Source organism: Dermacentor albipictus, chromosome 7 (genome assembly GCF_038994185.2).
Source record: "Dermacentor albipictus isolate Rhodes 1998 colony chromosome 7, USDA_Dalb.pri_finalv2, whole genome shotgun sequence".
Taxonomy (NCBI): Eukaryota; Metazoa; Arthropoda; class Arachnida; order Ixodida; family Ixodidae; genus Dermacentor; species Dermacentor albipictus.
Genome location: NC_091827.1, coordinates 134547554 through 134569671, shown reverse-complemented (window position 1 = coordinate 134569671; position 22118 = coordinate 134547554). Strand labels below are relative to the sequence as shown.

Genomic DNA, 22118 nt, shown 5'->3' with positions numbered 1-22118 from the left:
CGAAGGGAACGAGCGCGCGCGGCCGCCGAGCGAGACGGAGCGAGCGGCGTCCTGGCCGTGACGTCACACGCGAGAGGGCGCCACTCCTAATTCTCGCCGCTAATAAGAGTGAAATGTTGCAAATGGTTGAATAGTGGTCAAGAAATTTGCTAGGGCACCATAGCTGGCCAATGCAAGAGTCTATTACGAGAGGGCTTTGTTGCCACAAAAAACATGCCTGAGCACATCAATTTATTTTGTTCGTGTATGTTATACATGTAAGTATTTCATCATGTATTTTCATATGCTGTAATATACCGCAGAAGCACCGACCCCACTTCACAGGAAATTCGGCTAGTCTAGATATGGGTAATTGTCCATTTGAAGCAATATATACCAAGATGGCGACCAGCGAAAAACTTCAAGGCAGGGTTACGGTATTGAACAAAGCACGTTTATTTTCAAATGGTAAATGATGGGTTTCACCAGCACCTACTCATCGTTGCTGAACCCAGCGAACCACTCTTCAGAGTAGGTGCAGAACAGGAGGTCAATGCTTTTGTCGCTGACACTCGCGTGACTTGAAGAGACCACAGGCTTTCCGGTGCCTGTAAGTCGGTTGCGCAAGTGCCCACCCTCACTGCCGTCCTACATGACACTGATCCCACACCTCTTAAAGGATCATGCGACATTAAGATCGTGCTTCATCTTCTGCTTGCCATAGTTGAGGTGCCTAAGTGTGTCATACTTGGTGTCCCACTTGGTTCTTTTTTTCTCTTAAAATGCCAAGAGGTGCAGCTCGCATTCCTTCCCAACAGGCGGTGCCACACGACGAATTCGATCTTCCTGGCGATGGTGTAGGAGTGCCTCATGGGGCTAGCGGATTGCACAAGTCTGGGAACACCGTCTACGTGCATACTTTACCAAAAGGTCTCACAAAAGCCCTGCGACCACTGGGTTTTCTATCAAGGACTGTTCATTGTCACTCCGCATTATCGCCTCCATCGGTCTTTCCTTTCCCACCGCAAGGAAGTGAATATCCTCGTCATCGCCCGTAGCGGTCTTGTAGCGACTGCAGTGGAGTGAATATTTCAGCTGATGCTTGCTCTTTGGAGCGCGAGGGCGCTTAACATATAATTTTCAGAATTCTGAAGTTTTGGAAATGGTTATATCGGGCACTTGTGTGAAACTGGGCGCTTCTATGGTATTCTACGGTACCTGTACCACTACTGTTTTTGCTGCCTGAAGGCTGTCAGCAGTATTGAATAACTCAATGTATCTGCACTGGCTGATACATTGCTGTCTCTTTGCAGGCGCCGTACGAGAAGTACAAGCACAGCCGGCTGGAACGTGTGAGCACAGTGATAGTGTCCCATGCTGCCAAGCTCCGGGTGATGGCCGGCCGGCCCTGAGGAAATGCAGAAGATTTTAGTGGGAACATGCTTCTACAGTGAATACATTTTTTTTTCTACAGCTTTGCATGGATGTCACCTGTGCAGGAATTGGCAAAGCCCGTGAAATGACACTGTGCCACTGCCTGCTAGCACTATCACGTGGGACTTTCTGCCATTGATTGTACATCTTGCACACTTTATTTTTTTCGCCTGACTGCATCAAAAATATGAACATTGAAAATAAAGTCAAGTGCAGCTGATTGTTTGCCTCTGTTTGGGTGCAAACCGTTGTGTTGAGTAATTTAGTTGCGTGCAACACCTTACAATAAGTTGAAACAGAATGGGCCTATAGAATCTTGAGTACAAGTCTGGTTACACACTCTTTGAAAATCCCCATCCAGGGAGGTCGTGGCACAATCTTGATTTGGTTTATTGACAGCAGCGATAAAATTGAATGTTTCAAACCAATTGTTTTGATGGAAGGTACGTCCCCTGCACAAAGTTCAAGCAGAGGCTTTCTACGTTAGCTGGCCTATGCAGCACTGGTTGCTGCGTCCCCTACCTTGCTGTATTCATCCATTCATCCATCCATTCTCTTGCAATGTTTCGACAGTTGCCATTGCAATGGATTCTTTGTTCTATAGTCGCCTCACTGCCGCTCTCCCATGTGTGCATATACAGTAATCTGTCTCTATAACGGAATCGCTTTACTTGAAATATCGCTTTACTCGAAATTTCTTCCGGTCCCAACCAAAGGCATGCATCTTAAGCCGCATTACTCAAAGTGCACGAAGAGCTTGACCCACTTAGAGCGAAGTGGCGAGCGAAGGCGCATGCAGTGTGAAATTCATGCTGCTGACGAATTAGTCTCATGCAGGCACAGAACAGGCAACTGATGACCGCCTGGTAACAGCTACCAAAGGAGTGCTCCCAGCTGTTTACTGCGGAGCGAATGGAAGCTGCCAAATTCCATGGCATTTGCGGCGCTTTCTAGCACGTTACTCTCGTAGTCTTCCCTGACCTCCGCCCTTCTTCCCCATACACGACGCCACTGCCCTTCCCCTCATTCAGTCAGCAAGCTGTTTGGGTGCCATTCACTCCTTTAACTCGCCTTGATGTCAACTCCTCGCCACCTCGCTACTAGTTGTGACTCGCTGCTTTGACAAAGCTGCTTTCTTCCAGCCTGCCCTCTCAAGCACAATCTTCCACTGTTAGGATTGGGGGCTCAATCCCATCGTTCGTAACCCGTTGTCAAGATTGGAGTCCGGCATGAAGTAGAAGGTAGCTGGCCCATGCCGTCATCCAACTTAACCACGCTGAGGACGTTGTTGAAGTGAGAGACTTGTTCTCATCGAGAATGAAGAATATGGGTTTATTTACAGTATTTACATGCAGTTCATCAGTCTAACACCACTGCTTGAGAGTGTCTCAGTCTAACATGACTGCGTAAGAAAGTGTATCGAGCATTCTGACGACAGCCGTTTATGAACACTCGGTCCTCCGCCGATTTCAAGGTGGCGGAAACGTTCGTCCAGTCATCGTAAACATGCCACCTCTCCGTGGGACGGTTTACACACACACACACGCACGCACGCACGCACGCGCGCACACGCGCACGCGCGCACACGCGCACACGCGCACACGCGCACACGCGCACACACACAGGTTCTTGGTCCGAAACCGATATCGCACGAATTTCGTAGAACTCGGAGCGGACCCTCGCAGCGCCCGGGTAGCCATTGTCTTGTGTCTTGGTCAGCGCGTGGGAAGAGATCTCCGACGACGTTCCCGCGTCAACTCCCCCACTCGCAGCAGATCAGGTTCGCGTTGGTGGGTTCGGTAACAATAGTTGGCTTGCCGAACTCGTTCGGTCACAACAACGACGAGGCTAGAGCGTAACGGTGGCGGTTTCAGTACCAAGCCTGCTTCGTCAAATGCATCCTAGCTGAAGCGACTGAGAGTGGAGGACGCGCGTATTGTTCCCGACACAGTCGACTTAGTCATGCCATGGCTAGAGGTTGGCGGCGGCGCTCCAGGAAAGTTGCGGCCACTGTCGCAACTGGCTGGCAAAACTTGCACTGCAGCTGGCCGTTCTTAACAGCCCTTCCATGGCCTGGAAAATCTCTACTGTCTAGCGCAGATAACCGCTGGGCAGGAAGAGAACGGCTGGAGGCCAGGGGGTGATGCCTTGGGTCGCAACGACCACTTGTGTAATGATGTCGCCACCCCAAAACATCCAACAAGGTCAGGCAACTGCAAAACGAAGCCCACAACACGGCCCTGCGCCGAGATGACGTACCTTGGCTCTCACTTTAGACCCGCTAGGCTTAAAAAAAAAGCATAAGTGCAGAAACAAAAATGCTGCATTTCGTTATGTCAATTTCTGAAACAATTTCGTGCCGGCAATTCGGCAATCATGGAGGGAATCCTGCTAAATGAGGGGATCTTCTTGGCTTAACAAAATTAACCCTAGTAACCCTAAAATTTAGGCGGGACCCTCAAACACAGAATTCAAATTAGTCTGCTCAAACCATCCACATTGCAATGCAACTTTCCCTTCTTATATCTAACGGAGAAGTTGTACCCTTGGAGAGTGAGACTCCATCGGAGCAAGCGGCCATTTTTGTGTGACATTTGATTGAGCCACGTCAAAGGACAGTGGTCGATCTCGAAGATGAACTTCGCTCCGTACAATTAACACAACTTATGGGCGGCCAAAACTAAACAAGCGCATTCCTTCTCTGAAGCGCTGTAGGCTTCCTCTCTTACATTTAGTTTACGATTGGCATAGAGGATAGGATGCTCCTCGTTATCGTCGCCGACCTAAGTACCACGCCCATACCTCTGTCGCTTGCGTTGCATGGAACTAAGAGTCCCTTTGTGTAGTCTGGCGCGTGAAGCACAGGACGAGAAACCAATGGCGTTTTCAAACAAAGCATTCAAAGTTTTCAAAGCATTCTCTTTGTCCTTATACCAGTGTACGCTACTTGGTGCTCCCTTTCGGAGGGCGTCCGTTAATGGACTTGCCATTTGCGAGTAATTCAGAATGTACCGTTGATAGTACCCCACAAGTCCCAAAAATGAACGAAGGTCTGTTTTCGTGCGCAGTTGAGAAAATTCTCCAATCGTAGCTATTTTAAGCTTGGCTGGCCGTCTAGTGTCCTGGCCGACAACATGGCCCAGATAAGTAACCTGTGAACAACCAAATCTACACTTTTCCGCTTTCATCGTTAAGCCGGCTTCCCTCAACCGTGAGAACACCTGTTTGAGGTGCGAAACATGTTGTTCCCAGCTGTCCGAAATAATTGCTACATTATCCAGATATGGCAAGGCAAATTCCTGCAAGTCTTTTAGGACAATATCCATTAACTTAGAGAAGCTAAACGGCACATTCTTCAGCCTGAAGCTGAGTGCGAGAGGGCGAAAAGTGCCTACGGGTGAGATGAATGCGGCATAGTGGCTGGCACTTTCTGAAAGGGGAACTTGCCAGTGCACCCGCACGAGATCTATAGTTCAAATGTATTCAGCAGCGCTAACTTTTAATTCGTTCCTCAATGTTGGGTATCGGGCACAGCTGATCCCTAGTGATGGCATTTAACTTCCTGTAGTCAACACACGGACGAGGGTCTTTATTAGGGGTTTCTACAAGTATTAGCAGTGACATGTAGTCACTCTCAGTAGGCTCAATAACTCCCAACTCTAGCATGCACTGTATCTCTGCCTCCATAATCTGTCTTGGAGACACCCTGTAAGGCTTTGATCTTACTGGTTCAGTTCATGTCAGCTCTATTTCATGCGTTATTAGTTCGGCTCTACCTGGCCGATCGCTGAACCTGTCGATATATTCCCCTAACACCCCTTTTAGCTCATCTAGCTGCTCGGGTCTTGGAGCGTGCGAGCTTACCGAATGTTTTACTACTACTTCTAGGCAGATTTGAGAGTTGGAGGTCGCCTTATACTTCTTAAACTTGGTACTCGTGCCATCCTGCTCTTTGAGGGTATAGTTAACGGCTCTGCTCTGCTCTACATATGGCTTCATCAAATTGCAGTGATATATCCTCACCTCTTTCCTGCAACCGGGCATTTTCAGAGCATAGTTAGTATCTGAAAGTTTGTGCAACACTTTAACGGGCCCGTCCCAGTTAACTTCAAGCTTGTTCTTTCTTGAAGGTTTGAGGATCATTACCTGGTCTCCGGCGTTCAACGTACGAAGCCTTGCATTCTTGTCCTAATAGAATTTGGCGTTCTTTTGAGCTACTCCCATGCTCTTTTCGACTAGTTCTTGGGTTGCGCTTAGCCGTTCCAGCAGATTTAGCACGTATTCAATGACTGTTGGGCCCTCCCCCTTTTCCTCCCACATGTCTCTAACATTCTCAGTGAAGAACGGAGTGTCCTCCCAGACACTTCCTCTGCTGGCGAGAACCCTGTCGCTTCATGTGGAACCGTTCGCAAAGCAAACAAAGTTGCCGGCAGAAAATTCTCCCAGTCCTCATGCTCGTAACAGAGCGCACGCAAAACTCGCTTAAGCACTGAATTCCACCTCTCTACACTGTTTGACTGAGGATGATAGACAGAACTGTGCATTAACTTTACCCTGCACTTTCGCAAGAATGAAGTCAGTGCATTTGTGAATACTGACCCTTGATCCGCCTGAATTTCGGCTGGAAACCCAACTCGTGCAAACACTGTCAAAAGCGCGTCTAATACTTTGGTGAAGCTGAGCTCCTTCAGAGGGATTGCTTCTGGAAATTTTGTAGCCGGACACAGCATGGTAAACAAGTACCTGTAACCTGATTTTGTTTTTTGGTAGAGGCCTTACCGTGTCTATTATAAGTCGTCTGAAAGGTTCTGTTATTAAGGGCACTACCTTTAGTGGAGCTTTCCATGTCTCTCCTGGTTTACCCGAGCACTGGCAGGCGTCGCATGATCCTGCGAAGTTTTCTACGTCTTTGAAACAACCAGGCCAGTAGTATTCCATAAGCAATCTTTCCTTTGATTTGTTTATGCCTAGGTGGCCGGACCACCCATTTCCATTACAGAGACTCAAAAGGTCCTCCCTGTACTTGGTAGGTATGACTAACTGATCTAAAATCCTACCCTTTCGATCTCTGTAGTGCCGATACAACAATCCTCCTCTCTCGTGTATCGTCATGTTGCGCCTAGCAATGCCTTCTTTAGCTGTGTCATGTAATTTAGCTAAGCTCTCGTCATTCTTTTGCTCAGCTGCCATTGACTCTCTATCCACACGTAAGAGCCGATCAAAGTTCTTTGAGGCCGGTGATAATAACGACCCTGTCTCGCTTGTGAGTGCGTCAGCTTGCTCTTCCTGCAGGCTAGAACTTTGACACTCTAGTGCTACGCTCTCATTGAGCTGGTCAACTGGCAGGCTCTCCTAAACTGTTCTTTTGTCCCTCGGGCCTTGCTCGGATTCTGTTATTTAAGTTATCCCTTTTTCTGCTTCCGCTGGAGCAGCTTGTGCATTTTCAGCCGAAAGCGACGCAATTTTACGAGCTTGGCCGCGGGTCAATGCCTGTACTACGCCCTCTCCCAATTTAAGCCCTTTGTCACGCAGTAACTGATTAAAACGATTTGAAAAGATGTATACTGCAGTGACAAAAATTTGGAAACTGCAGCCTAAGTCTCTAGCTCCCCGAATGGTCCACTAATTTTGACTTTGGCCATGGGCAGACACGCTGTGTTCTTCTGCAATCTGTTTGATCCATGCTACTTCTCCGGTGAAGTCGGCTACCTCACGTAAGACGGATGGACAATGTTCATCGTGGCGGCACTGTCTCTTAGCACTCGGCATGGTTTGCCATTAACTTGCAGGTCGTGAAGATATGGGCTTAAAAGTTCCATATTCTCGTCTTTTTCCTCTACGTAGGAAAAAACTACACTGGGCTTCCCGCAGTTTACAGCTATGTGTCCCAGTTTGTGGCATTTGTAACAGCGAATTGTTCTAAAAGATTCGAATTTTCTTTTCTATTCCTTTTGTGCGGTTTCCCCGTTAAGTTTCTCATCGCTCTTTTCTGCAAGCTTTTCCTCGACGTCTACAGGCTCCGATCGTCTAGTCTGCGAACCCTTTTTGAACGGAAATGGTTTCCGCAGTCCATTTCGACTGTCGCAATTTCCGTCCTCGGCGTTCAACTTTCTACGCATTGCGTACTCTTCGGCCAATTCAGCCGCCCTTTCCACAGTGTTTACATTCCCTCTGTCTTGCACCCACAGTTTCACAGCTTGGGGAATGGTTTTGTAAAACTGCTCTAGACACATGCATTCAATGATCATGTCTCTGCTGTCGTAAGCTTCCGCGCTTTTCAGCCACTCGACTAGGTTGGCATTTAAGCCGTATGCAAATTCTGGATACCCCTCGCTATCTTCCTTGCCTGTGCTTCTAAACCTTTGCCGAAAAGCTTCGACTGAAAAGCGGTATTTCTTCAGTAGACTAGCCTTAACCTTCGCATAATCATATGCATCTTTCGCACTGAGTCTGGCGATTACCTCTGCAGCCTCACACGCCAACACAGACAGCAACCGCTGTGGCCATGTACTCGGACCGAAGTTCATCTTCTCGCAAGTCCTTTCAAAATTACTTAGGGAGACGCTTATGTCGGTCCCGACCTCAAATGGCTTTAATAGCCTGTCCATGCGGTATGATTTTGCCTCACTTGATCGTCCCAGAGCCCCTTCACTTCTTTGAGACAACTCTAAATGTTTGCTTTCAAGTTCAAGTTGCATTTTTCTTAACTCGCTATCTTTATTGCGTTCCTCTCTCTCGTTCTCTCTTTTTCAGAAGTTCAAACCCCATTTCAATTTCTTCCTCACTGGCCTGTTTGGAAATTAGCTGCAATAATTCCGATTTTAGCATTTCCTTGCGTACATTTAGGCCTAGTTCCTCACCAACAATCAACAACTCGTCTCTCAGCAGTGTCCTTAACTCCATTATTGCTGCTTTACTGCCTTAGTCCTGCCCGCTAAATCTAGCTAGGAAAACACAACCTAACACTCAACAATCTATCCTCCCTACTGTTCTAAACAGAACCACAAAATGAAGCCTAGATAACACTCAACAATCTATCTTCTCTACTGTTCAAAACAGAACCACAAAATGAAGCCTAGAGAGTCGAAGCAAGAAGCAAGCACTCGCCGCAGACACTGCACCATGTCGCAAAATCCATCTCACCGCTGTCAGCCAGTTGTTAGGATTGGGGGCTCAATCCCATCGTTCGTAACCCGTTGTCAAGATTGGAGTCTGGCATGAAGTAGAAGGTAGCTGGCCCATGCTGTCGTCCAACTTATCCACGCAGAGGACGTTGTTGAAGTGAGAGACTTGTTCTCATCGAGAATGAAGAATATGGGTTTATTTACAGTATTTACATGCAGTTCATCAGTCAACATGACTGCTTGAGAGAGTGTCTCAGTCTAACATGACTGCGTAAGAAAGTGTATCGAGCATCCACACAACAGCCGTTTATAAACACTCGGCCCTCCCCCGATTCCAAGGTGGCGGAAACGTTCGTCCAGTCATCGTAAAGATGCCGCCTCTCCGCGGGACGGTTTACGCATACACGCACACAGGTTCTCGGTCCGACACCGACATCACACCAATTTCGTAGAACTCGGAGCGGACCCTCGCAGCGCCCTGGTAGCCATTGTCTTATGTCTTGGTCGGCGCGTGGGAAGAGGTCTCCGACGATCCCGCGGCAACTCCCCCACTCATAGCAGATCAGGTCCGCGTTGGTGGATTCAATAACAATACTGTAGTTGGCCCGCCGAACTCATTCACTCACGACGGCGACGAGGCTAGAGCGTAACGGTGGCGGTTTCAGCACCAAGCCTGCTTCGTCAAATGCATCCTAGCTGAAGCGACGGAGAGTGGAGGTCGCGCGTATTGTTGCCGACAGAAAGTCGACTTGGTCACGCCGTGGCTAAAGGTTGGCGGCGGCACTCCAGGAAAGTTGCGGCACTGCGACCTTTTCTAGCAGACCGGTTTCTCTCATATTCGCTGCTTTTGAGGCGGTCCGTGTTATAAAGAGTTTTTTACGGACATGGTTATTTCATTATAACAGAACAGGATTGTATTTAACAAAGTATTGTGTAAAGGAAGATTTTGAAGGCCACATCGATACCATAGTATCGACAATGTCGTCTGCTAGCGTACTCTCGCACTGTCCGGCGCTTTCATTGCGCTCGTCGTATCACCTGTGCCAGTTGGCAATTAACTGAGCTTCTTGTTGCTCATCTACTGCTCGAAAGCCAATATATCTGGGCCTGCCTTGCTTCTATGGAGCTATATTTACCACTACATTTAAATCGCGTGCTTATCGCAAATGACAGGAAAGCGCGTAGCGACTTCGGCGTTGCGCTGCTAACCCCGAGGGCGTATGATTAAATAATGTACTCGTTGGCTGCACTTTCATAGTGGGAAAATACAGACATGTCCGTGTTGCCGGTTATGAAACCCCAGTTGGTCAAAATTATTCATGTGTCCTTCCCCCCCCCCCCCCCCCTTTGTGTGTGAAGTGATTTTAGGAAAGGAAACGGAAAAGATGAGTGCAGCGCCGTAACTGTCTCTCACAGGAGGACACCTCAACAGCACTGCACGGGGAAGGGGGAATGGGAAGAAAAAGATGGAGAGAAAGACAGGACGAACGTGGCAAGAGGGAAAAAAACCTGGCTGTGGCTTAGCTAAGGTTAAGCCCAGGATGCGAAGCATACTAGCCTTTATTTTAACGCGACAGCGTTAAGGAGCTCGTGTCGCAGAAAAGCCAGTGTCGTCGGCTCAGGCGCACATTTCGTTGTCGCGCCGAACGCTGCGTTGCTCGATGCTCACCGCGTCCGATGCGGGGCGCGTAGTAGCTGCGCCGTAGCAAAGCCACCTAGAAACAGTCTCTGTAGCACGCCGCAACCTTCGCTTCTCATTCCAACGTGCAGCTCTGTCTCCAGGAGGCATCTCACCTCGTGAGTGTCTAGCAGAGGCAAGCGCAGCTGCTTATATACCGCCGCGAGCGACGGCGCGAGTTGGAGCCCCGTTTCTCCTCTGTCGTGACGTCGCGGTGTCACGTGGTCAGCCTTGAAGGCGACGGCGCGAGTTGGAGCGCCGTTTCTCCTCTGTCGTGACGTCACGGTGTCACGTGGTATTGAAGGCGACACCGCCGCGCCTGAGGAGCTGGGTTGAGCTCTAGTAATATGCTTCGCATGAAATGTGAATGCGGGTCTCAGAGCCGCGCTCACAAGTGCGTCGCAGTAGTCCAGCAGTGCCGAAAGAGCGTGCTTCACGATGGACGAGTGGGCTGCAGGGAACAGCAGCGCGGTCGCCGTATCGTAAGTCAGTCCCAGTCGCCGATAGACTGTACACAAGTTCGTGCGCTCCACATCGAAGGCAGGGCAGCGAAGTAGCAAGTGGTCGAGCGTCTCCAGCCGTCGAGCTCTCCCCCCAGCCCGGAGCAGTACACGGCAGCCAGCTGCCACGTGCAGCAACCGGACCACGGCAGCGCCATTTCCCCACACTCGGGCGAAACAGCCGCCACGTCCTCTCCGCCTGCCGCCCAAGACGGAGGCCCTCCAAGAAGGGCGAGCACCACCTCTCGACATCCCGCCGAGTCTACAGCCGCCGCCTCCGCGTGCCCTCAGAGCAAGGGCGCGCCCAGCACCATCCTCGACGCGCCGTCTGCTCCTGATGGCGGCGCGTCCCCTGCAGCGTCTGCTAGCGAACCAGCTGCAAACGAAAGCGCTGCAGACGCGATGGAGCTGACGGACGCAACACCCACTGTTTCGTCACATCAGGGCCCTGATCACCCCGCGGCGTGGTTCCTGAAGGACCCACCATGCCAGCCTGCTTCGCGGCCGAAGCCAAAGGGGCAGAAGAAGAGGAAGGAGCCTGCCCATGTTTCCCGTTCGTCTCCCGGGGCAACGGACGACTCGCGGCGCCCACCCGCTACCCTGGTCACCCCCAGTGTGCCTACAGCCGCAGTACAGAGTTACACCATCCGCCCGCGAGTCCACCACGTACCGACTTCACGCTGGTGCAGTCAAAGAGGGACCGGCGCCGTGCACGAGCCCTGGAGACTGCTGCACTCCCGGTTGACCCCGCGGTCGTCGGTACGGTGCTCTTCCGTCCCTCGGCGCCCGGCGGAACCTTCCGAGGAGCACCGCGCCTCTCACTCGCTGCAACCCTTTCTTCGCGGCCCGGTGTTGCAGTGGTTCGCGTTAACCATAAGCGCAACATCGTGGCCGCCGATACTACCACCCGGGAGTGCCTGGAGGAGCTGCTGGCAGTCGCTGAGCTGCACGGAATCCCAGCGACTGCCCGACTGCCAGCCGAGCGCGGCAAGAGCACCGGCTTCCTGCACGGGGTGGTCGGGTTACCCGCGGACACAGACCTGCGGGAGCCATCGAGTCGAGCGTTCCCGTGCTGTCGGCAACGAGGGAGGAGAGCACCATCACCATCCGATTCGCGGGACCGGTCCCCCCTGAACACGTGCGCTCTTTCAAGCTCGGGTTCAGGGTGAGACCTGCCAGCCCCCCCCCCCCCCCTTTACTGCGTGCCTAATAATTAGATCTTGGTGTGTTTTACGTATTAAACCCCGGAATGAATTCATTTTTGACTATGCAATTGCGCACATACAAACTCACAATTAATTTTTCCCGAAATTTTAGCTCCTAAGATATCCGCCGCGTCTTCAGCACATACTGTCAGAGTGACGCTCCAAAGAAATCCAGGTTAGTATTTCTTTTTAATTATTCACAATGAAAATAGCACAGCTATAAAGGAACCCTAAAGTGTACCTTCCCTAGACACCGAGCATCAAATCCCATTATAAGTAACTATTACTGTTAAAACACATGACCAAAAAACACCTTGTAGCATGGAATTCTAGGAACATCAACTGAGTTTAATATATTTTGATGCCTGGCGCCTTCCTTCATTACACTTATTCACGCTTTTTGTGAAGAAATGTAGCCTGGTTGTGATGTAGAAAGCAGTGAGTTCTGCTGTGATGAATTCGAAGTGATCAGGGCAGCCAGGTTGATGCTGCAGCTTGGCTTTAACAGCACCTATAGTCGGATACAACTTTAGAAAAAAGGGGGCGTTAACTCCTCCGAGGCGGAGGCACACGAGCATCCACCAATAGGCGCGCGCTCTGGACAAACGTCATGAGCCAGACGGCCGCGGTGAGCCCGCCGACGGAGAAGATGGCCGCCCGCGCTTCGAACTGGGCGAGGTCGCGTCAGCTGTGCGCTTCAGCCCCTCGTCAGAGTGGATTCCAGAACTGTTTGTGAAGGTCGAACATGCCGGAAATATTACTGCGAGCTTTCGATGCGCCATTTGTGCCGCGTGCATTTATTCTGAGCCGTGATCCGACAAAGGAACATTGCAGCGAGCATCGCTGGCGCTGTGCTACGCTTTGCCTGCAAACAGGATCCCGTGGCGACCGCTGCGAACACGCGTGCTGCGTGCTTGTTCTATGTTGTTTTATTTCGCTTCCGAGTGAAGTTACGGCGAGAAAGTTTTCCAAAGGCTGGAGCCTACGGTAGCGGCGACTGTGTTCGTATACTAGTAGAGAGTCATAGTAGAGAGCTTTAGTATAGCGTAAAGCAGCAAACGCAAAGAGTTAGCGTTAGCGTTGCGTGCACCACACTGCGCATGCGCTATACGTAAACGCTGCTGGAGCTCTTACGTACGTACGCTATTTTCAGGATTTAGCGTTGAACGCTAACGCACGCAAGGGGAGCCTTACGTATGGCAAGATGGCGGCGCCAGTCGAAATGAGAGCAGCCCGCTTCGGATCTATCGAGCCGTCTGCCTGCACTGCTAAGCTCTATCCTTCCCCACTAATGCTCGTGTTCGCCTTAGATTTGTGTGATGATGCTTCGGCAGCGGTGCACAGGTGACAAATGGGCGTTGTTTACGATATACGTTCTCGATTAGCGGCGCAGTAGGCTTAACGAGAGGGTTTGCTCATAGAGTTAGTAGAACAACTCTATGGGTTTGCTAAATGTGTTTGCTGTATCCGCCTCGAGATGGCGCCCAAGTGTATTTCGCTCGTTCGCTTGGTGTAAAGCCGCATGTGGAACCGATGCATGTCATGTTTTCCGCGGCAAAACACAGTAGTGTGGTCGCTGGTGTGGTCACAATGCGTGTGCGTTTTACCAACGACGACGATATGAACCTCGTGAAGGAGGTTTTCGCCTTGAACCCATTCGGATGGACGTCAAGGTGGGCGTCCGTTGCAAAAAATTGGAAAGAAGTGGGAAATCCGCTTTCTGGAAGAGAAATTGCCGGCGAAACGTCCCCTCCGGTATAGCTTCGACGTTGAGTGGATCTTGAGGACACGTAGAACCTGCGCGGTCGCTCTCATTCCCGAAGCATGAGGGTGTCTATGTCATCCCAACTTATAAAGGACACGTAATATGGGTCCCGCAGAACACTCGATCGCAGCATGCCAAGATTAATCGGTATGTTTCGCGACTCTCGACGAAACAACGCTCAAACCAAACACCTACATGCGTAATTAACGCAGCGACTGTGGCTTTCGATAAGCTTGACTTAGGGACGCACTTGCGGATTCGGCATTGGATAAGCTCGACATTTCGTGTGGATTTGGCTTTCCAGTACTTTGTGTCTTTACATCTAGATGGCGCTGTATTTGTTTGCGTTAACGTTAACGCTTTTCTCCGTTCCGCTATTCTAAAACACTACCTTGTGCCACGCAGTGCAGTCTTCCTTTGCGTTAGCGTTGCGTCGCACGCTAACGCTAACGCAAGGGTTTTACGCTATACTAAAACTCTCTAGTATAGCGTAAAATCCTTGCGTTAGCGCGCGACGCAACGCTAACGCAAAGAATGACTGCACTGCGCGGCACAAAGTAGTGTTTTAGAAAGCGGAACGGAGAAAAGCGTTAACGTTAACGCAAACAAATACAGCGCCATCTAGATGTAAAGACAAAGTACTGGAAAGCCAAATCCACACGAAATGTCGAGCTTATCCAATGCCGAATCCGCAAATGTGTCCCTAAGTCAAGCTTATCGAAAGCCACAGTCGCTGCGTTAATTACGCATGTAGGTGTTTGGTTTGAGCGTTGTTTTGTCGAGAGTCGCGAAACACACCGGTTAATCTTGGCATGCCGCGATCGAGTGATCTGTGGGACCCATATTACGTGTCCTTTTTAAGTTGGGATGACATAGACGCCCTCATGCTTCGGGAATGAGAGCGACCGCGCAGGTTCTACGTGTCCTCAAGATCCACTCAAGGTCGAAGCTATACCGGAGGGGACGTTTCGCCGGCAATTTCGCTTCCAGAAAGCGGATTTCCCACTTTCCAATTTTTTGCAACCGACGCCCACCTTGACGTCCATCCGAATGGGTTCAAGGCGAAAACCTCCTTCACGAGGTTCATATCGTCGTCGTTGGTAAAACGCACACGCATTGTGACCACAGCACCGACCACACTGTGTTTTGCCGCGGAAAACATGACATGCATCGGCTCCACATGCGGCTTTACACCAAGCGAACGAGCGAAATACACTTGGGCGCCATCTCGAGGCGGATACAGCAAACACATTTAGCAAACCCATAGAGTTGTTCTACTAACTCTATGAGCAAAGCCTCTCGTTAAGCCTACTGCGCCTCTAATCGAGAACGTATATCGTAATTAACGCCCATTTGTCACCTGTGCACCACTGTCGAAGCATCATCACACAAATCTAAAGCAAACACGAGCATTATTGGGGAACGAATGAGCCTAGCAGTGCAGGCAGACGACTCGATAGATCCGAAGCGGGCTGCTCTCACTTCGACTGGCGCCGCCATCTTGCCGTACGTAAGGCTTCCCTTGCGTGCGTTAGCGTTCAACGCGTACGTACGTAAGAGCTCCAGCAGCGTTTACGTATAGCGCATGCGCAGTGTGGTGCACGCAACGCTAACGCTAACTCTTTGCGTTTGCTGCTTTACGCTATACTAAAATTCTCTAGAAATCTCGCTGCGTTTTTCGTCGGACGGGGTGAAGCGATGGAGCAAAACCATTCTCAGGAGAAATCAGAAAAGTGCGCTCAACAGAAACTATTTGCAGAAGAAGCCTTCAACGCAAATATTGGTCGCCGTAAACTTAGCGTGAACTATAATTTAGCTTTTCCGGTATTCCGGTAAAACGCAGGCGGATGGGGCGTTGGGGCGGAGGCGTAAACGTGAGCGGTCGAGTGGTCTACATGGTGACGCCACCTGGTGACGCAGTGCTCAAACAGACAGAAACAGTTAATGTAACCGAGCGTATTCTTCTTCTTCGCCGCTGGTGTAAATTTTCGGCACTGGCATGATCGTGTTGCTGCCCCAACGCTCCGACCCGTCCGCCTGCGTTTTACCGGAATACCGGACAAGCTAAACCTCTCCATTGTCAGCAGTGAGATAGACGAGCGTCTAGCGATGGTGTTCGAGCGTTGTGTAGCACCGTCGATTGATTGCTGTGCACCAGTTCTCACGGCTCCCGCAAGCTGTAGAATACGTGCGGTGAAATTGTGAAAGTACAAAACTAAAAAATCTAAATTTTATGCTATTTAAAACCAAGAATATTTATTTAAAACAATGAATGAAGCATTTTTGCACCTCCCTGCCCCTACCGTATTCTCGCCCAAGGTTTGTAATGGTTGCGATAAATGCATAAGTACTTTTTCAATAGCAACTGATTCATTTTAGGCATGAGAAACTAGTAGTGTATACGCCGTGTGCAAGTGAACAAGCGGAAAAGCGTTGCAAAGATTCTCTTTCTACTTTTGTCACTTGCAATGAAGCTGAAGAGCAGACGACGGGCAGCGTTGTAGAAGGCGCGGGGTTATTTTTCTGCCGCTATCTGGCATGTGCTGTAGCACCTGAGAGCTTTAATAAACCAGTCATCAAAATGCAAAAGTCTTTATTTATAGACCGTTTTTTCGTAGGCGCCGCCATATTGTGAACGCAGTGGCGCCGCCTATGAGCAGTGCCATACTGGCTTGGGTGAAAGCGGTCTCTTGCATGGCAGGTATACGCTCGGCGGTAGGTTCTGGCGTTTGTTTTCGCGGTCGTTCGGCCTGTTTAGTATGACGTGCGTCGTCTACGTGGTAAACGTTTCTGTGCGACGTGCTGAAGTGGTTTAAGGCGTCATGGCCCGAATTTCTGTTGGCGTTGAGGTGGACGGAACACGCAGCGCGATGTGTGTGTGCATATTTGAGCCTACAATCAGCCTCGGAGATTAATTGTGTATTTCTGAATGTTCAAATCACTAATGTGACCTTATTGCAGTATTATCTTCTATTTCTAAGCTGTGGTTTAGGAGCCATGAAATATACGCGACGATCGTAACAGCGTGGGTACCGTTCTACAACCGTGGGTACCGTGGGTGAAAGCGTTCAAACTGTTTGCTGCAGATTACATGGCGTGACTATTGGTTCGATGGATGAGGTTTCCGCCCCTCCATAAAATATTTTTGGCAAGTAATGGCAGCATACCTTACAGTCTGAATTAAGCTTGTTCAGCAAAGGGACTGTTTACGAACTGCGCGAGCGTCCTAAGCAGTGGTAGGTGCTGGATTACAGATATCTTTGATCTATATACCGCATGGTCCAAGCATAGGGCTTCAGAGGTTATATAATTATAAATGTGCGGCGTGACTATGCGAGGTCGTATTGCGGCGTTAGCCCGTTTTCTCTTGCTTTTTCGAAAAAGAGGCTGATAACCGAATTTTTTTTTCGGTTGTGTTCATTCCGTTCTCTACGACGCACTCACACGTATTACGGAAATTTTGTCCTAAAAATAGGCATCGCATTCTTTTTATGCGATCCCTCTCATAAATTATGGCTGTATACAAGCCAAGAAGGCAATGCCGAAGCGCGCAGCTCACATATGTATCGTGCTGGTTCACGAACCGCAGTGGTCTCTGTGTTGAGCAACGCCATCGGCCTCATGCAGGAAGGCTAGCGTATACATATGGTAATTTGAAGCCTACTAGACCTTAAATGCGCGAGAACGATTGCGGTGCATCACAAATATTTGACAGCGCCTGCCGCTTAGATGTTTCGTGGTTGCCTTAGGTTGGCCGTGCACGAGCATGCGCTCTTGTGCTTTATGTTTTACTCCCTACGCCAAGCGATCAGATAGTGAGCAGATTTACCATTTCATGCTGCTAATACAGAGACACCGGTTTTCTTTGTTGAATTAAAAACGATATAAGCAGAATAGTTCACTGCACATAAACACGCCGCGACTGATAATGTGCGTACGGCTGATAAGGCGCGTCACATTTTTGCTCCCCCAAGAGATTTCCTCCTACTGTAGTTACCGATGCACCGAAAGGCTTCCCCGACGACCTTATATGAACGGACATGGCGTAAATTTCACAATGTACTATCTAAAACATCTCGAAATCGTTCCGCAGCGCGCGATAACAATACTTCCAAGCAGCGCCGCGCCGGATCGCCCAAGCCAGAGAGGGGGAAAGGCTCTCCGCGCGCCCCGTCCTCCTCACCCGATGAAAAGGTCTATACCGAGAATTAAGCGTTTCAGGAGCACGATGTTTTGAGCGGGACTATTTTAGTCGCGGAGGCTATCGGCTGTCGCGCTTCGGTCATGTGGGCGGGGCCTCCCCTTTTTTCTAAAGTTGTATCCGACTATAGCTAAATCTAAAACACTGCGTGCAACTCAAGAAGACTAAAACAAACTATGAAGTCTTTGTCCAAGTTGATCATAAACTTGTACAGAGGGGAGGCAGGATATGACAAACCACCGTCGTCTTTCATATGGTAAACTCTGCAAGCCTCAAATTTCCTGCTGCCCATTTTGTGATTAGTAGTAAGTTCAGGCAGGCTTCACAGCCTGTCTTTAAAATGCACTTTCTCGCCACAACCAGCGATATAGAAAATTAGGCGGCTGTCACTGGATGCTGGAGTCCCAAATACCACAGCAGCAGGCTGCAACCTCGAGTTAAAACACGTGAAAGATCATGAAAGTGACTTTCAGGCATTATTCTTTGGCAGATAATGCGGCTCTCAGAGTCTTGTAGCAAATGGTTCGCAGCGGCAAGGGAGCGTACAACTATGTCTTGGCACAGCCCACCTCTAAAGTACAGTTGAGCAGACACTTCGTCTTCATGCCCACTAAAATGCAGAACTTTCTCATGCAATATCTCGAGCCTTTCTTGCTTTTGTACCTACGTTGTCGCGAAAACTGCGGTTGAGTCGTTGCCACAGTTAAAGTGGCACCAGAGCTTGAGGGAACATTCACTACTTGGAGCGAGCTAATTGCGAATGGTTCATTCTCCGCAAACTGTCCGTTTTCATCTTACGCAGTCTCGCGAAGTGGTTGGCGGAGCTGGCAATCTCCCGCTCTTTCTTCGTGGCTTCGTGCTTACCATCGGTGCACTTTTTACGGCTGGCCTCTTCCTTTCTGGCCTCTCTTCAACAGGTGCGACAGAAAGGTAGGACGTACAGTCGGGAAGAAGGGTAGGCACCGCGCCAGCGACAGCTTCCCACGTGGAAGTCGCATTTCGGTGCTATTGATGATGTGGACGTAATCGCTCCAAATGTATCGAGGCTCAAAGTGGCGCTCACATACCACTGAACATAAAAAATTGTAACAACGCAAACACATGCAACCGCAAAGTAACGAGGACGAGACACAAGTACGCAATTTTTATGTTAAGTATGCACTAACTCGCCCAGAAAGAAGTTTTAATGAAATACCGCTGAAGATTCAGTGAGATGCTTGTCTGCTGTTCGCAGATTGCGCTCTCCCATTTCTTCCCAAGTTCCTTTTCCGCTGGTGTGGCGAACAATGACGCTTTCGGAGTGCCCTGATAATCGCTGTGGCAGCCCAGAGCGTATAAATGGGTGCCCGTCTTTCTTTTTGGCATCGAACCTCCTGTGCTGCAGTAGATGCAGGGATACGCCTTCTTTTTTCAAATCATCCACTGTTTTTCACAAGCATGGCCACGTTGAACGTAACACGGCTCGGAAAACACACGGAGCAAACAGCAGCACAGCGTGTCTGAGCCGGCTCGACCGCGCGCCAGCAGCTAGAAAAAAGCACAGCAGCGCCACCGGCAGCGGCTACTGGCATTTGCTTCAGCCGGCGCATTGTCCCTCCCTCTTGCTCGCGCCACTAGGACATTATTCTAGTACACTATAGTTGCGGCCACTGTCGCAACTGGCCGGCAAAACTTGCACTGCAGCGGGCCGTTCTTAACACCACCAACAGGTGCCTTTCCGCAGTTCCTGCTTCTTGGTCTTAACTTCGATAGCCTTTTTTCCCGCTACTTGTGAAGCTGATGCCACGCCCACCACTGCAACCATCACCAGCACACTGACGAGTAAAGCGAGATGCCCTGACATTTTTAAGCTTCTGTCTTCTGCGTCGCCTGCCGCATTCAGTCACTTTGGCGCCGACAGCACGTGCGTTTGGATCGATGCTGCAGGCCATGTGATTGTGTGTTAATCGGAGTGCTTTGTTAGGCGTGCCTTGAGTGTGCTTTTGTGGTCTGCAGTGATAAATGGCTCCGTCAGACTGCGGGCAAGAGTGTCCGACTTTGGAGCAAAAAGTTCTGCTGATAAAAGAAGTGGAAAAAGGCGGTCAGCACAAAAGTAACATCGTGAAAGAATTCGCCGTACCGCCGTCTACTTTATAACCTGTAATGCAAAGCAAAGAAGCTGTGCTGGATGGCTTTAAAAAGAGCTTGGCAAAGCAAGATAGGAATCGTGACTCGAAATACTTCGAAGTGGAAGGTGGTTTTTTAATTAATTTATTAAGTACAAGTAATTTCCCCTATCTTGTCCTTGGTGTCAATGTTTGTTGGTGTCTTGTAATATTAATAAAAATTCTGTCTCCCAGTTAACCCCCTTGTCGTTTCTTACACGAGGGTCTTGAATCCGGCAACATTGATCCTTTCAGGGAGCATGTGTGGGTTTGACCAGTTGCCTTCACCCAGAAAAGATCACATACTCTCGATGCCTGCAGCAGAAAGGATGTTCTACATCCGCCACCAAGGTTTTTGAATCGTGGCGCTGGCTAACACTCCCGTGGTTCTAGTAGGCAACATAAATACCCAAGAAAGTGGACAGGGAAACGGCGCCGCAGTAGCTCAATTGGTAGAGCATCGCACGCATAAATCGAGGATGTGGGATTGTTCTCCACCTGCGGCTAGTTCTTTTCATCTACTGTCATTTCCATTATTTCTTTAATTCATTTATTAAGATCAAGTAATTTCCCCTATGTTGTCCTTGGTGTCAATGTTTGTTGGCTTTTTATGCTGCTATGTAAAGGCATGCAATTAAGCTAAACCACCTGAACCCATGTTCAGAAATTGTACATCTCTTGGCTTCATTAGAGCTGCAATTTCTGCCGTGCAAAGTTGCATGTGTTGAGCTGTGCTTTGAACCAGTGAACAGCTAAGGCCTGAACTTAGATGCTGGAAGCAGAAAAGCATTGCAAGAATCAAGCATTACAAAAAAGTAGGCAGGTTTCTCGCATTGCGAAATGAACATTTCGGAGGTAGCTTGTGCCTTTGTTGGGTCGTTGCAGATTGTTCTGGTTGAGCAACAAACATGCGACGTGATTGTCGAAAGGAAAGTGTTAATGACTAAGGGGGGACACTGCTTTATAATAATTTCTCATCCATAATAATCAAACTCGGCAGTCTTGATATTTTTGCACTGATTTCAAATATGTACTTAGCTTTGGGGTAGCTCAATTAGGTAAGGCAATTCACATTTAATTCCCTTTGTTTGCGGCCTCAATTAAAAATAAATGGCACAATAAAAATTATTCATGAGGCATGGTTAGATAGCATAAGGAGTAAGGATTGAAGTATAGCAAACACTTTTTTGGTGTGACCATTAATAGATACTCTACAGCCCATTGAATGCAAGCCCACGAAATGTGGCAACCACGTGGCACAAAATGTAGCAAAATAATTTCTGAAATGAAAGGTAAGAAATCCGTTTGCTATCTTTCATAGAGTACACATTAGAATTCATTCTGCAAAATGAATTTCAGTTCTGACTGTTCTAGGTGTTATTGAGGCCACAATATTGCATGGAACCAAAAATTTGTTTCGAGAAAAATGCAAAAAACAAATGGCACAAAATTTAATGAAAATTTACAGATGTTTTGCACATATTCACACGTAAATTCCTAATAATCACCAGGAATGTAGTCTAATTTCCTGCTGCTGTTGAAATGTCTCTTCAGTGCCCCTTGAACACTGTCAGTCAAGGAATGACTCCGAGCACATTCTTTTTCTCTGTGTTTGTCCTTCTCAGCCATGCGTTCGTTGTTCATTGGGCTAGGATTCAGGCTGAGCTCATTCGGGATTGTTGCCGACGTCCTCCTGTTGCCTGCGCTGAATCGCATCACTGCATCTGCCACAGCAGCTTCTAGGATGAATAGTGATGCATGCTGTTGCTTTGGTGCAAGTGACCAGATTATGGAATGTAAACTCTCATTATTGTTCGGAGTTTTACCTCTCTGGCACCGCTCAAGGAGCTTCCTTTCTGAGAGGCCTTCATAAATTGTAAGCAATGCTTTGCACACATGAGGTGGCAAGTTATACCAGTGTTTGGGAGTTGGCTAGCCTCGGGCTGCTGCTGCGTTCTGCCGGCACCAAGAATCACAGTCTGTGCCTGTTGGGCACAGACTGTGATGAGTAACTTTATCATTAGGAGTAATGTAGTAATATGTCGCCATCACAGCCTTGTGAGTTGCCTCTACATCTCCTTTGTGCGA

The 22118-nt window shown here is 49.1% G+C and overlaps 2 protein-coding genes across 3 annotated transcripts in view; both read left to right on the top strand.

Moving 5' to 3' along the window:
- CycB (Cyclin B) overlaps positions 1-1634 on the top strand; it is a 116052-nt gene extending 114418 nt beyond the window's left edge. For both annotated transcript variants that reach the window (XM_065443859.2, XM_065443860.2), the window contains exon 8: positions 1293-1634. In XM_065443859.2, the coding sequence (XP_065299931.1) occupies positions 1293-1391 (99 nt within the window). In that variant the 3' untranslated portion in view covers positions 1392-1634. The remainder of the gene's footprint in view (positions 1-1292) is intronic.
- Positions 1635-11068: 9434 nt separating this feature from the next.
- LOC139047618 (uncharacterized) lies at positions 11069-11892 on the top strand. Its single transcript, XM_070521473.1, has 2 exons — positions 11069-11474; positions 11574-11892. The coding sequence occupies exons 1-2, from the start codon at positions 11201-11203 to the stop codon at positions 11882-11884; spliced, it is 585 nt and encodes a 194-aa protein (XP_070377574.1). The 5' UTR covers positions 11069-11200; the 3' UTR covers positions 11885-11892.
- The last annotated feature ends 10226 nt before the right edge of the window (positions 11893-22118 follow it).

Coding starts and splice junctions, on each gene's coding strand:
- LOC139047618 (XM_070521473.1), top strand. CDS start 11,201: ATGCCAGCCTGCTTCGCGGCCGAAGCCAAAGGGGCAGAAGAAGAGGAA. Junction 11,475..11,573: donor GGTTGACCCCGCGGTCGTCG/GTACGGTGCTCT, acceptor CCGGTGTTGCAG/TGGTTCGCGTTAACCATAAG.